The sequence below is a fragment of the Lutjanus erythropterus genome, chromosome 24 (assembly GCF_056507025.1).
Source record: "Lutjanus erythropterus isolate fLutEry1 chromosome 24, fLutEry1.hap2, whole genome shotgun sequence".
In the NCBI taxonomy this organism is placed as follows: Eukaryota; Metazoa; Chordata; class Actinopteri; order Lutjaniformes; family Lutjanidae; genus Lutjanus; species Lutjanus erythropterus.
In genome coordinates this window covers 10,081,713-10,096,319 of record NC_139340.1, presented here as the reverse complement: position 1 = coordinate 10,096,319, position 14,607 = coordinate 10,081,713, and the positions used below count along the sequence as shown (strand labels likewise).

The following is a 14,607-nucleotide window of genomic DNA, read 5'->3' as shown; positions in this document are numbered from 1 at the left end:
TAGTTTCTGGCATTATAGCACTATATACATCGCTAAATGCCGCTGTCTGGGTTTCAAAATGTGCACCGGTGAGTAGGACGTTGGAGTTTGCGCTCCTGTCGTATCCTTCCGCGGTCGCTGCGGTGTTGGTTGATCTAGTGGTGTCAATAAAGGTTTATCTGGAGGATGCGGGCATCGATCTCGCTACCTCTCGCATGCTAAGCGAGCGCTCTACCATTTGAGCTAATCCCCCTCCGTTATTTGTGCTCCGTGACACTGAACTCAGCCATTTCTAAATGGAAATTCCTTCACTAATTTTCAGTCTGAGGCAATATATTTACTGGCCCTTTTACAAAACATATAAGATGCTGTCCAACTTTAGGAACTAACTTTCATCTCATCCTATCACTAGTTAGGAAATCCTAACACCAACATGCTGTTACCTAGCAACCAACGTTGCTTTTCTCATCTCCATCCATCTCCATTTGTAACATGTATTTTTAATCATTGAATAACACTGAAACATGCAATAAATTCTACAAAAACTGGAGCAAAAACACTGGGCATAAATTATATGCTGTATATGCAAAAAGGTTCTGTATTCAGAAAAAGAAATTTATTTGACACAATGCCGCTGCATAGGTTTAAAGTAGCCTGTGTTTATTGACAACAACTCCTTGCTACCACTTTTATTGAAGAGCTTGGTGAGCAGCCATTTATCACAGGGCAAAAATTCTCCCAGGGAAAAATGATATCTCTGAGTTTGAATGTGGAATATGATTAAACATTTTCTGACAGAAAAAGCAGCCTTTGCTGCTACGGAATTTAACCTGGAGCAGATGAGAACATCATATATAAAACATTGACAATATATTACAATACATAAAACACTGTGCTTGGAAATAAATACACATTTTGGAATGGTTTCTGTGTATGGGTTATCCAGTATATTACAAAATCCCACGAACTAGATTACATAAAGATGTTGCTATACAGTGCAAAATAAATCATTGTAAAATAAATTTACAACAGCAAAAGCACAAATTACTGACCAATAAAAATCAAGGGATTTTAATTATATGAATAACCTAAAAAAAGGGGATATTCTTTGAAGAGTTTCAGGCAAAATGGCAACATAGTGTTTAAATTATCCCTGCCACAATCCTACATTGTCCACTAAGAGCTTAACCATTTAAGCCCAATATATTTCTGTGTTCTTCAGCACCATTTCAATCAGGTCATCCATTCATTCTAACCACCACATGTCGAGCAGTGCGCCAGACTGCATCTACAAACTGACCGAAAACCTTTACAGCACAGGCACACTCTCAGAAATGAAACACAGAACCAAGCAGCGTTTGTATACGAAAAAGAGAAAAGCCGCAGAGAAGGGTCCGCTTTAGATCTTGGTCCGTGCGAGTTCCTCATCATCAGAGCTGGCCTTAGAACTCCTTCTGTCTTCGTTTTGGTGCTCAACCGAGTCCTTCCTCTCCATCTCAATACTCTTCCTCCTCTCCTTGTCTTCAGGCTCCACCTGGGCGAACTGGGCTTCTATCTTGGTCGGGTCAATGTAGGTGTAGAAATAGGCCATGATGGCAAAGATGATGCACACTAATACCAGCAGAGAGGCGAAGAGGATGTACTCGGCCCACTAGTGAACGCAAACAGAAACACAGAGTGTTAATTTGGAGCTAAAAGGACTAAAAGGACTTTCTTGCTGAGCCCTATAAAAAAAAAACAATACCACTTATGTTATTATTTCCATCTTGTTTCCTCTATAAAATGCTTCATGTCTCACAGAGGGAAACCTTGAGATGGATATTGTTGCTCCCAGGGGTTTTCAAAGAAAAAAGACCTTGTCCAATTGCGCAATAATTTATTTGGTGTATTTTTATATTTTTCATAGCGAATATTTTTTTTATTAAGCTTGTACTTCTTTTCCCCCTTCCTTTTATACTGTATTAATTCACAGGTTGTAGTTTTATGTAATTCATAATGCACATTTTTTCTATATAGTGTGTATTTGTTTTTTCCTTTTATGTTGCTCCTTTAATTACCTTTCTCTGTGTACAAGAAATCCTATGTACCTGCACTGTCCTGCATGTATGCAAATGGAAATAAATATCTTGAATCTTGAAAAAATTGCAGGTGTAAAATTAATTCTCTGTCTTATTGTGACCAATCAATGATAACTGTTTGATGAAATAGTTTTTAAAAGTGTTTTTAAACCACTGTTATTATGTCCTACCAAAAGCAATTTCACCCAGTACCAAACATAAATTTTAGGCATTCCTGTCACATGAAATTACTTTTCCCAAGGTCAGTAAATAAATAATAAAGTCCACCTACCTGTTCTGGGAGCTTTGCAGCCTCGGCGATAATGAGCACAATGATGTTACCTACAGCAACAGTTAGCAGCCAACCAGCCTGCAGCACAGACTTCATGTTGCTGGGTGCCTGGTGAGACATCCAAACATAGCCAAGCTCTATATTATATGTTTATTATTTAATTTTTGTGTCACTGGCTGAATAAACATTAGGACAGACTTTATTATTCAATGTCACCGTTGGTTTTTTGTGTTTTCAGTTGTCTCCAGACTGTGTTAAGATAAGTGAGGAAAGCACCCTCTACCTGTGAGTAGGAGAACTCCAGGCCGGTGACAGAGAAGACCACCTCTCCTACAGTCATGAGGAAATACTGAGGAATCTGCCAGGCCATGCTGATGGAGTTTGAACTCATGTCCATCACTTGTCGGATGCTCTGTGAACACTGCAGGACACAGACAGACACCCATATGCGTCACCTCAATCGAAAAGTTACATTTAGGCTATATCGTGGCTCAAAATGTCTTCAAGAGTTACCTGGTCAGTGAATGTGAAACTTGGTGGGATGATTAAGGTGTAAGAGCTGCCGAAGCCCAGTGTTTGACTGTAGATACACTCCTTTCCAGTCGTATCCCTGATCCAGAACTGTGCACTGACATGACAAGAAAAAAAAAAACAACCAATCAGAGCCAAGGATTTTCTCCAGTATCACTGTATGTGACATATATAAAGGAAGATCAGTCTTACTTTCCCTGTGGTACATCAACATATTCTGACATGTTGTTGGCGACGAAGTCCTTAAAGATCAGGTCAGAGTTCAACACTGTTACATTCAAAACGTCGCTAAAACCGTTGAAAAATCTGGGGAAGGAGAATTTAACAATTTTAGTGTGAGTTTATATAACATTGGATATGAAATTAGACACATTCCTCTTCTTACAAATAAAATCTTTACTTTATAATCAAGACACACCCTTGCTCAAATCCAAATCCGTGCTCATATTAACATATCATACTAAATCTGTTATTAATTTTTTTAGGTGTGTAATATATTTTCTGCTGAAACTTGCCTGATAGCATTGGCGCCCTTTTCCGGCTTTGATGTGATGTCTGTGAACTGGAGACAGAAACATACATTTGAACCTCCATATCTTCATACTTTAAGTTCAGTTGGATGGATAATTCTTCTTCTTCTTGTTTGTCTCATGCGCTCACCTGTATATATCTGGGTTGGGGTCCATCCTTAACGATGACCAACGTATTCCGAGTGCCGTCCGCTAAACTGACAGCTTCAGTGACATTGGATCCCAGATTGAGCACAAATGATTCATCAAAGGTCAGGTAATCCTCATTGGACTGCAGGAGAAAATATAATATCAATATGTTGTCAAACCCTTAGTTTTAGTACATCTGGATAATTTGTGTCTGTGTATCTTGTGTCTTCTAACATACCGTGAGAGGCTCCAGTTTAAACTTGTTGCCTCCAGCTTCTACGTTCAGCGGTGTGTCAAGCATGTTGATGAACTTCGCTTGGCCTTCAGTGCTTGATGGGAACGTAGGCAGGGTTTTCTACAAGAGACATGACATTGTGTGTGTGATAATCGTGCTACCTAACATAAGACAATGTGTGACAATGTCTGTTTGAATGTATGCTTCGCTCACATCGATCTGTAACTGGACCAGGCCAGCAGCGACAAACGCGAGAGCAGCGAATAACATCCCCACCGTCATCCTCTTTAATGGACTGCAGAAACACACACACACACACAATCATACACGTTTGAGGTTTTTTCTAGATTTACATTTTTTGGGGTGGTAAGTACAGTCTTTAAGGTGCTAAACAAGGAATAGTACAAGACTAAAACATAAAAATAAACTCACCTGAAGTTTAATTTGCACTTGGCAATCAGCGGGTAGATCGCGCTGTCCATGATCGGCACCAAAACGAGGATCAAGATAGGGTTGACAGTCTGAGGGGAAAGAAGGCGAGTTACTCTTTTGAACCCTTCAGTAGGTTTATGTCGACGGCATGCAGGCAAAATATTAAATGAAAGTGAAGTGTAATCAGCACAAGTGTCTTACCTGCATCTGCTCGGGCTGGACAATGAGGAAGCCCTGTTGAAGAAGAAAAGGAGCGAGGCAGACAGAATCTCATTTAAAACCAATCTTTTCTTACATTTGCCTTCACAAGGTGTGACAGAGCAAAAAATTATAAAAAAAAATAAAACACTCACAAAGTTGCCATCCAGAGTGGTCGCCTGGAGGGTCCATCTAGAGCCCTGTGAAGAAGACGCAGCTCTTCTTTAGTCTGTCTTTTGATTCTGCTAGCACACTTGTAGGTTAAGTGTCACAGTTAAGTGTCAAGGACAAAACTGGTGGCTACCTGCTGGTCGAAGAGAGCCCAGAACATGGGCAGAGGGATGTAGAGGAACAGCACCTTCAGCACCATTTTCACCTGCGCGATCAAGAGTTTCTGGAGCCAAACACAGAAAAGGATTAATATTTTTTTTACATCATTAAGCGTACTGTTTGGATTTGCATGTACGTTCACATGTACACTACACTTACATCATATTTCTCCTCAGCCCAGTCCATCCAGTGCTCTCTCTTAGGGTATGCAGGAGAGCGATGCCTGAAGCGGTTGTGGATGGCAAACTGTAGGTAACAGAAAGGACATCTAAATGTGAATTTTTTCTCTAACTGGAATGCATTTCGTTACCTAAACTGTAATTTGAAGTTTCACCAATTCATGCTCTAATAAAGAGAATAACTCTAAGTTTTTTTTTTAATAATTACAATCAACTTTGAAGCTGAAACCTTTTGGAGAAACATGTTCAAACCCAGAACCACTTACCCAGACACACTTGCAGACTTTCACCATGATGTTGCCTTGAGGAGCCGTCTTATTGTACATACCACTTCCAATAATGAAAACAACTGTAGACACACACACACACACACCAGAGATATATATGAATGTAGTAACCACTGAGCAACAACACAGGCATTTCTGGTTTGCTGCCACCTACATTGGTTAGTTTGTGATGTTATTGTGTGACTTTGGTGAATCCAAACTCACCAATTAAAACACCAAAGTCACACAGTAACACAAACAAACCAACAGATCAAGGTAGACCAGCAACTTCTGTGTTGTGTGAGGCAATGGAGTTTGGTGGCTTTGGAGCGAATGATGGAGTGATGCTAGAAAGTAGCGCTGATTACAGTCAACAGAGACACAAAAAAATAAGAAAAAAAGAGTCCTTACTCAAAGCGACCAACATGAGGGCAGCGGGGACACCAAAGGCCAGAGGGTAGCACTGCTGCTGACTGTGAATACCACATTCCTGAGCTGGAAACCACAGCACACACAGACATACACATCGCTTTAAATTCAATATGTGGTATCATTTAGTTTATTTACGCTCTGTGATCAACTTTAGTGTACCTTTGAGGATGGGGGTGATCACAGTGGACAGCAGACTGCCAGCATTGATGGACAGGTAGAAGATGGAGAAGAAGGTGCTTCTCTGCTTCTCCTATTGGATACAGGAAGTTAAACAAAATGTTACATGCAGTGGATGCATTTTCCCCACGTAACATCTTACATAACCTCCCATTTCAGCAGAGTCATTAATATTACAGTAATCTTTGTCCTCAGCCTTGAACAGACAGATGTACCTGTGGCTATTAGTTAATAAACAACTAGCTGGGATGAAACAGAGATAAAAGAAGTGCTGACGAGACGCCACTGACTCATCTTTTAATTGCTGTGTGCACGCATGCCCTGCATGTGGAGGTAGCATGCATATATGTATGTAATGGGAAAGTCAATGTCTGTCTGTATGTTTACATGCAGCATGCTAGTGCAACAAATAGTAGCTTTGTGAAGCTCTTGTGAAGTGTTGAATCAGTTTTTGTCTCTTTTCTGTGCGTATAATATACGTGTGTGTGCTTGAGTGACATCTAACCTGATGGTCTTCAAACTGGTCTCCACCAAAGGCAGCCACGCAGGGCTTGATGCCTCCTGTTCCCAGGGCGATGAGGATCAAACCCACCATAGACAGAGCTCTGTGGGCAGCACAGACACAGCGTCAGTACACATCTGTATCTGCGTACCTGCTGAATTTATGTCACACAGATGTTAATGTGTTCTACTCACACGTGGAAGGACATGTTGTCAGGGGTGCCGTCCTTGTTTGTATCTGTGATGTCATGGATAGCACTTACTGCCAGGACACCCTGTCCCACCGTATAAACGATAGACAGGTAAACAATTGTCCTGTGCAGAGGGAGAAGGAGGAGGAGGATGAGTTACACAGGTGTACATCAAAGCGATAAGATAGACAAGGGTCAGAAATCCAAGGATGCTGATTCTGACAGATATACTTTGGCCTTAAGACTCTTGACAGGAGGACTTGCAGGATTTGATACTCACTTGAACTTGCCGAGCCATGAGTCAGCCACGATGGCTCCCAGGATGGGTGTCAGGTAGCAGAGAGCCACAAAGGCGTGGTAGATAGTAGTGGCAAAGTCATCATCCCACTTCAGAAAGTACTTCAAGTACAGCACCAGCACAGCTGCAGACGGTGAGGGAGGAGGGGGATAATGGGAGAAAGTAAAAAAGAGGTGGATATGGAAGCAGGAAAAAAGTGGAAGAAGTATTCTGTTACTTTACTTCAGTAAAAGAGGTTCAAATTATCCAATACTTCACAGCAAAAAGAAGAAAAATCCAGAAAATAAATATTTGCAGCATGACTTTCTTCTTTTTTCTCACATTAATCATCTCACAACCCCGTAGATTTATCTTGTGACCATGTGAGTAGACCATGGATTTTTTATGGACCAGCAGAAAACCTGTATATAAGGGGGGCTCAGTGATTGTAAGGTAGGTGCTGTCAATTTTAAGTTAATTTGAGATTTATATATCACAGGTGTGCAAGTTATAAATGGGCTTCTCTGAACCTGCTTAAGCCATGTTGTTAAAGCTCAGCATCTTTTATAAATCAAACTTAAGCACACAATCATATATGATCTTAAGACTAAGGTCAAGCATAAACCTGAGAACATTTTTAGAAATGTAATGTATTTTTTTTATATTGTAGTAATGGTACTTTCACATAAGTAAAGCATCAGAATATTCTTCCACCACTGTATTGATATACTGATCAAGTAACTACTACTTGGAACTACTTTCCACCGCTGGGTGCCGAGAAATTGAGCAGCCTCTTAAAACATGAATAAAGTAGCAACCTCACTCACCTCGCATGCCATAGTAGGAGAAACGCTCGCAGAACTCATTGACCACAATGAAGAAGATGCTTATTGGGTAGCCAAAGACAGTCGCCTGTTAGAGAGAACGGAAAAAATACAATATCATTAACTCTGCCAAAGAGACTAATAAGTATCTGCATGTTCTGCACAACCCATAAAATTAAAGTCTTTGTATTCGTTAACCAACAACTTGCCTTTTTATGCCATGATTGTGATTTTTTATTTTCAATTTCTTTTTAATACCCACAGATGAGTGCACATTTTCCTCTTACAATACAGTCATGATCGATATCAGAGCACTAAACAATAAATATGCACATTTTTATAAATACTACTGACAGTACAACAATAGTTTGACTTACACTTTTTCCTCTGCGCTTCTCGTCTGCAGAAATAAGTAACATAAAACACACATTAAGTAAAATGATATTTTTTTTCTTGAAAGATAAGACAAAAACACATTAAATATACAGATAATGGCTTAAATATTTGTACATTTATTATAAAAATATATGCACAAAGTAAACAACAGTCCATTGCAAAAAAAAGAACACTGAGTAAAGCATGATACGATCAAAGAATATCCTAAAAAGAAAATCCCAAAATGTATAGACGTGTCCTGGACTGACCTGCCATGGCTGCTGTGTGTGTCAACTACGGGTCCTCTCTCCAGCTGAATCCTTCAACAAAAAGACACAAAGAGACTAGTGACCCCAGTCCAGATCTACACCGTGAAGACCGAGCCGAGGCCTGGACACTTCCTTATGTAACCTCACATTAGCCACCCCTCCACCTCGGCCCCACCCACTGATCCATCCACATCTTGTCCAGCACCTCACAACATACAAGTCACCATTATTCCCTCCTCCCACGACTTTTTCCTTATCATAACCTGATGTTAATGTATGTGTGTGTGTGTCAGTAATTACTTTACGACTCAGGGAACTCAGGTGTAATGAGAGGGTCTTGTCTTACAGATAAAGATGATTGATCAGGTCAGCTGATAGGAGTTGTAATATTCATAGTCTATTTCTTATTGCCTTCCAAACTGATTCTGACACAAGTTTCATTATTAGTATTTCTAAATATATGTATTTCTATAAATAGGCTCAATAGGACTTCAGTGTTTTAAAAGGTTAGTTCAGATTCACCAGAGTCACACAATAACACAAACAAACCAACATACTGAGGCAGTGGTAGTCCAACAACACCTGTGCTCTGCAAGGTAAAATGACCACCTTTTGCCTTTGTAGTTTGGTTGGTTTGGAGAAAGCGATACTTGGCTGATGAAACAGTGGTTTCCCCATCACAAAAGGCTGGTCTCATGACCAAAAAGTGGTGAAAATATCCTAAATATAGCATACAGTTAAGCTTATAGATTTTTTAGGTATCTAAAGGCAGGACATGGGACTCCTGCAGCTTCTCCAAACTGGGGGTGTGTTGACGTCAATCTACTGTAGGTAATAAACTGACTATGGACAGACAACCCCACTTAAAAAAATTCAAACTATCCCTTTAAAAACCATAAACATATAAGTATAGCACACACGGAACACACCTTTAAGACCGTTAAAGCCTCTTTCATTTTCAATAGATAGTCTAGTTTGTATGATAGCAGATAAAGCACTCATATTGACGCATGTGTGTGCACGTGTTTATGTGTGTTTGTTCAAGTTTTATGAGGCAAGCTGAGTTAATATTATTTATATATCTTGAATCTTGCCAAACACTTATATACTTGCATCTGGCCCGTTTGTCCCTCCTAACTTTGAGTGACAGAGTTAACATTTTTCCAAAGAAAGATGAACCAGAAATTACATATATGAACTAAAATGTAAAAAGGTAACATAGAGGCACAATCTGAGGCTATACTTTATATAGGCTACTGTATATAGCCAGAAAGTTAACAGCAGTGGCTACAACATGCAAAAAATTTGAGCTTACAGTAGTATAAATCTTGATTTCTTGTGAATTTCACCAAATAAAGACACAAAAACACACAGCAGGACTCACGCCAGATACATGATGTTTAGCAGCCCAAATCTCAGAAACAATGACACAGCTGGGGACGTTAGTAACAGCAACACAAGATGAGTGTGTGTTTGTGTGTGGATGAGGTGTGTGTGTGTGTGGGGGGGGGGGGGGTCTGTCGGTGATCAGAGGTGGGATTAGCTGCTGTTTAACACGACACAGAGCACAGTGGGGATTTTACAGGAGTCAGCATCCCGATTTCACTCCTTTCTCTCCTGTTTCTCTTCAATGAATGCACAGCTCCATTCACCCCCACACTGGCCAGCATGCTTACTCATAAACACACACACACACAAACAATACAATTATTTTTAACTGATGATGAAGTGACACAAGCAGATTACAATATCTCAATATGACACATTATCATGCAACACTATCACCACATGTTACACCCTAAATTTACTGTAAACTGCATATTTCAAGGCTTTACGACAGATGTATGAAGCCATGTAATTGTTTATAAAGCCTGTACAGTGATGCCACCACAGTACAAAGTACACAGACCATTAATATTGCTTGCACTAGCAGGCAAGTAGTTTTCTGAAGCTACCTAACTGGAAAGGCTGTTACTCTCACTGTTCAGCTGCCAATATTTCCTGTTAAGACTGCTGAATGTGAGAACAAATGTGAGAAAAAAAATGGAAAAGACTGCTTTGAGAAAATAGCAAATAGAGGAAAATAACAGAACAGAAAAATAAAATGAGCAAGTTAAAGGTTGTAGTGAGACTATGCACCTTTTACTGAAGAGTAGACCCTTTTATTGTTTAATACTGTATATACTGTTCCTATTTTATATATTTAGTTTTGTCTCTATGTTCCAATGTTTCCTCTTGTTTGTATTGTTCCTATTTTTTTTTTTTTAGATCTATTCTTGTTTATATTGCTTGTTTACTTGCTTATAATCTGTTATTGATTTCCCCATTCTGGGACTAATAAAGGTTTATCTTATCTTATGTTATGTACTGTTACATTTCTGACTTTTCTGATAAGCTTTCACTCCATCTTGTCAGCTCCTCCATACTGATGAACACTGCTGTTGCTGCAAACATCAAACTTGTTCTAAGTTTATGACATAAACAATAACTGCAAACTAATTCAGTTACATCAATGCACAGTGTAAATCCAACATGCAGTATAAGACAGATATCTACCAATTTTAACAGTTAATAACTGATTTTAACAGCCCATTTTTTTTCAACTTACCTAAAGCAGCATGCAGCCCAGCCATACATGATGCAGTCTGGTCATATGTGATGAGTCACTTTAAACAAAAACAGTATATTTGCCCCCGGGAGCTTACACTGTTCAACTGGACTTGCAAGAGCAGACTGACAGTTTGGAGCCTGTGGCTTCTGTTTCACAGATAAGAGGCTGCTTTGAATTATATCTGAAACAATACAGGGTGCTTATAGAGTGATCCATCTGCTCTCACAGAGGAAATACAATGCATATTTACACAATGCAAACTTTCAAAGTGAACTTGCAACTCCTTACAGAGGTGTATTTTGTGTTTCATGCTAATGAGCCAAGAGGGTTATTTTAAAATTACTAATTAAAAATGCAGTCAGTAACATAATCCAAGTATCACAATATTAAAGTAATGTAACTTGACTTTGGGACTATGTCAATATAAAATATAGTGAAACTATTTAGTCTAATATAGTGTTTCTAGGGCTGCAACTAATGACTATTTTCATCAATTAACCAGTTGATTATTTTCTTAATCAATTGATTTATTGTTTGGTCCATGAAATGTCAGAAAATGGTGAAAAATGTTCAAGCTCAAGATGATGTCTTGTTTTGTCATAACTCAAAAATATCCAGTTAAATATAGTTACTACACTCTACTACTACAAAATTCTGCTAATAATACATGTTCTTGGTAAATATATCTAATCTCAGTATGTCTTTTTTTCTGTACCTGTAATAGAATACAGTTACCTTTCATAGTATCCAGAATAGGTAATCCTGTTACTTATAATCCGTTACTCTCCAGGCCTGGCTAATGTAGTAGCATGCTAACACACTAAACAAAGATGGCGAACATTACACCCACATTCTAGCATGTTAGCATGCTGACGTTAGCATTTAGCTCAAAGGGTCACTGGGGACCAAGTTATTGTTTTGTTAGTCACCAGTGAGTCTCAAGTCTTTACAACCAAGTCCTAATTAAAGTCCCAAGTCCTAAACTATTACTTATAAACCCGAAAAAGTGATATGTAAGTTTCCATCCATGACGTAGCTGTAAAGCTAACATTAGTCTGCTAACTATGTTTGTATTAGCCTCAACTTACCTTTCTTTTTGCAGCTTACGTCTCCATCTATAACTTTTCACTCGCTCGTTTTGAATATTACAATTCTTTTTGTTGACCATGTTGTAGTTTCTTTTACAAAAATGAAAATAGACCTTTTTCAATGCAGCCATTTTTACATGAAATAGTTGGATAAACAGGTGATACCACTGAAACTAATTCCAGTCAGCTCAAACAGTTAGAGTGCTGCATGTTGGGTAACAGGAAATATATATTATTGTATACTTAACAGGATGCTCTCTGATTGGTTCAAACAGTGGGCTTGTGGAAATTAAATTAATTAAATCATCAAGAATTTTTTTTATGAGTTTCTATGTCATGTCAAATGAGCCCACACCTCTGCTAAGTGCAAATGATTTTAATGTAATTAAATCCACATTAGCTACTAGAGGATGACATTAGTATTATCAGATGACAATGACTTGCAGCAACAATCCTGCAAAGTCATGACCGAATCAGATGTAAGTTTAAGGAAATGATTTTACCAACAGTAATAGACTGTGATGAAATTTGATATACAGATACAGAGGACACTCCCTGACCTAAATATTCCTGCTTTTCCCGGTTAACAGATGGGAGAAATACTCCACAGTGAACATACAAAATCAAGGCATGGATTACAGATTTTATTTATTACAGATTTATTTATATGTCTTAAACATATTTACATGAGCAGTCATTAAGTAAAAACGTTTTTCTTAATCTTCACCTCACAGATAATAAAAGGCATCTACATGACAGACAAAGAAACAAAGGGGGTAGATTACAAATAGTCACACCCTTGTCTTGCATTGCACAGTCTTTTTTTTTTCTAGTGTCTTTGGCAAGAGTGGTTTTCTGTGCAGTAGGTTGCCTTGGTAACAATAGAAAATATTGCACACACTTTTTTCCTTTACAGAAAATAGGTCAAAACATTGCGGTTCACTTGGCTTTAGACAGTTTCTATACACGTCCATTGGCCTAAAATAGAGTGAATAATTCTTTTCAAATGTCCAAAGATAAGATAAAAGATAAACTCTGCTGCTGCAACAGGGCCTCGATGGAAAAGAATATAGAAAAGGGAAATGTAAAAAATACTGTGCATCAGCTGAATAATGCATGTATTGTTACAGCAGTGGCATTTTTTAATTATTTATTCCTTTAAAAACGTTCTTGAAGCACTCTCTTACAAACACTGTACATAAGTGGGAGCCCTACAGTTTAAAAAAGGTGTAGACTTGGGGCAAATTCAAATACTGAAGTCCCTCGTGTTTTTTACATCACCTCTTCGGTGGAGCTAAAGACACCAGGACAATTAAGATAATGTAAATTAAGATAATGTCATCAGTCACAGTATTGGACACACACTTGCTGTGTCAGAACATTTGCTTACATAAAATAAACTATACAAAAAGATAAATGTCCCAAATCTGGAATAAGCTGATAGAATCACTGCTCTCAAAGTTTGAGTCTCCATAGGAAACAAGAGCAATGGGCCGACTGATAATTTTCCAGCTCATGATGTGAACAGAAATAGCAAAACTAACAAAATTCCAATGGATGATAGCTTCAGGTTGTGTTGTAACTGTTTCCTCTTGTCTGGCAGGTGGTTTAATCAGTCGTTAGTGGGGATGAAGGCGTGAGTCTGGTGTGAAACGTCCGTGTCAGAGGATGGTGGTGGAGCCGTGTGGGTTGGCACTGGTTGGTGTGCCACTGATGGCGTTGAAGATGCCCATAGAGTCGGACAGAGCGCTCCTTGTGCCGTCCTCCACTGGGTTTATCTGGGAAAATAAAGGTAAATTAGGAAAGATTTCTTTTAAATAATTTATTTAAATGGGTAGTCTCAAGCACATAAGTGCAACTTTTTAAAATGTTCAGCGTTCAAATGTGACACATACCTACATGCATGTTAATTTAAGTTAAGGGACTGTAGGAAAATTATTTCAGGGGTATGGTTATATGTTTTTTCTTTCTTTTTTCAGTAGCTCTTTATGCAAAAATCATGTTGGAATGTTATATATTGTGCGGAGGAGAGTCAAAGAAAGGTTCACTGGAGAGGGTTTTGCTTTTAGCTAAAATAAAATGTAAGATTCAGCCCTACTCCCCATCCTAGTAATTTTCATACAGTCACATACTTTTCCTCTATAGAGTACAAGTGCAATATGTCGTAACTTTGTCAAGTGACAGAAGCAGCATTACCATCCAATCTGCTCAGGCCAGCACAAAGAGAGCAGGAGATAACAGGAGACGTGGTTAGTAAAAATATTAAATATTAACTGTTAAAACAAAGCTATGTGAATTCTTTGAGGACCTGGAAAAAATCTGTAATTACACTTCAGATCTGGTGTCACAAATGTTTTCTATAGCTGAAAGCAGTCTAAATGCAATACCAGCTAATCGTGGTCTGAATAGTATAACGCATTACTCACTGCCATATTTGGCCTTCCTACCTGTTCGTGCATGATGTTTGACAGCTCCCTGGTCAGGTCTCTGTAGTTGGCCTTCATTTCATCATGATACTCCTGCTGGTCCTCTTTGATCAGCCGCTCATTCACCCCCAGACCCTGACCGCAGGCGTCCACAAACTGCCTGTGGAGGGACGCAATAGCATTTTAGTGTCACTTCAAAACTCAGATGAAGTGCCAAAAATTAATGTGGTATTGTAGACTGTTTATCTATAGAAATTACACTGATGACCTTATCCTAC

The 14,607-nt window shown here is 38.8% G+C and overlaps 2 protein-coding genes across 4 annotated transcripts in view; both read right to left on the bottom strand.

Annotated features, from left to right (window-relative positions):
* Nucleotides 1-618: 618 nt before the first annotated feature.
* On the bottom strand, nucleotides 619-8,326 carry slc15a1b (solute carrier family 15 member 1b). The gene is made up of 23 exons (XM_084714131.1): nucleotides 8,205-8,326; nucleotides 7,938-7,960; nucleotides 7,564-7,648; nucleotides 6,740-6,881; nucleotides 6,464-6,583; nucleotides 6,273-6,372; nucleotides 5,750-5,840; nucleotides 5,570-5,653; nucleotides 5,159-5,241; nucleotides 4,873-4,959; nucleotides 4,688-4,777; nucleotides 4,539-4,583; nucleotides 4,387-4,419; nucleotides 4,186-4,274; nucleotides 3,967-4,048; nucleotides 3,757-3,873; nucleotides 3,520-3,660; nucleotides 3,375-3,421; nucleotides 3,052-3,165; nucleotides 2,842-2,956; nucleotides 2,612-2,749; nucleotides 2,329-2,436; nucleotides 619-1,630 (listed from the first exon to the last, which is right to left on the bottom strand). Exons 1-23 carry the CDS (start codon nucleotides 8,209-8,211, stop codon nucleotides 1,379-1,381), a joined length of 2,193 nt encoding a protein of 730 aa, XP_084570257.1. The 5' UTR covers nucleotides 8,212-8,326; the 3' UTR covers nucleotides 619-1,378.
* A 4,968-nt stretch (nucleotides 8,327-13,294) lies between these two features.
* dock9b (dedicator of cytokinesis 9b) overlaps nucleotides 13,295-14,607 on the bottom strand; it is a 60,657-nt gene continuing 59,344 nt past the window's right edge. For all 3 annotated transcript variants that reach the window (XM_084713454.1, XM_084713453.1, XM_084713452.1), the window contains 2 exons: nucleotides 14,351-14,489; nucleotides 13,295-13,681 (listed from right to left, as the gene is read on the bottom strand). In XM_084713454.1, the coding sequence (XP_084569580.1) occupies nucleotides 13,565-13,681; nucleotides 14,351-14,489 (256 nt within the window). In that variant the 3' untranslated portion in view covers nucleotides 13,295-13,564. The remainder of the gene's footprint in view (nucleotides 13,682-14,350; nucleotides 14,490-14,607) is intronic.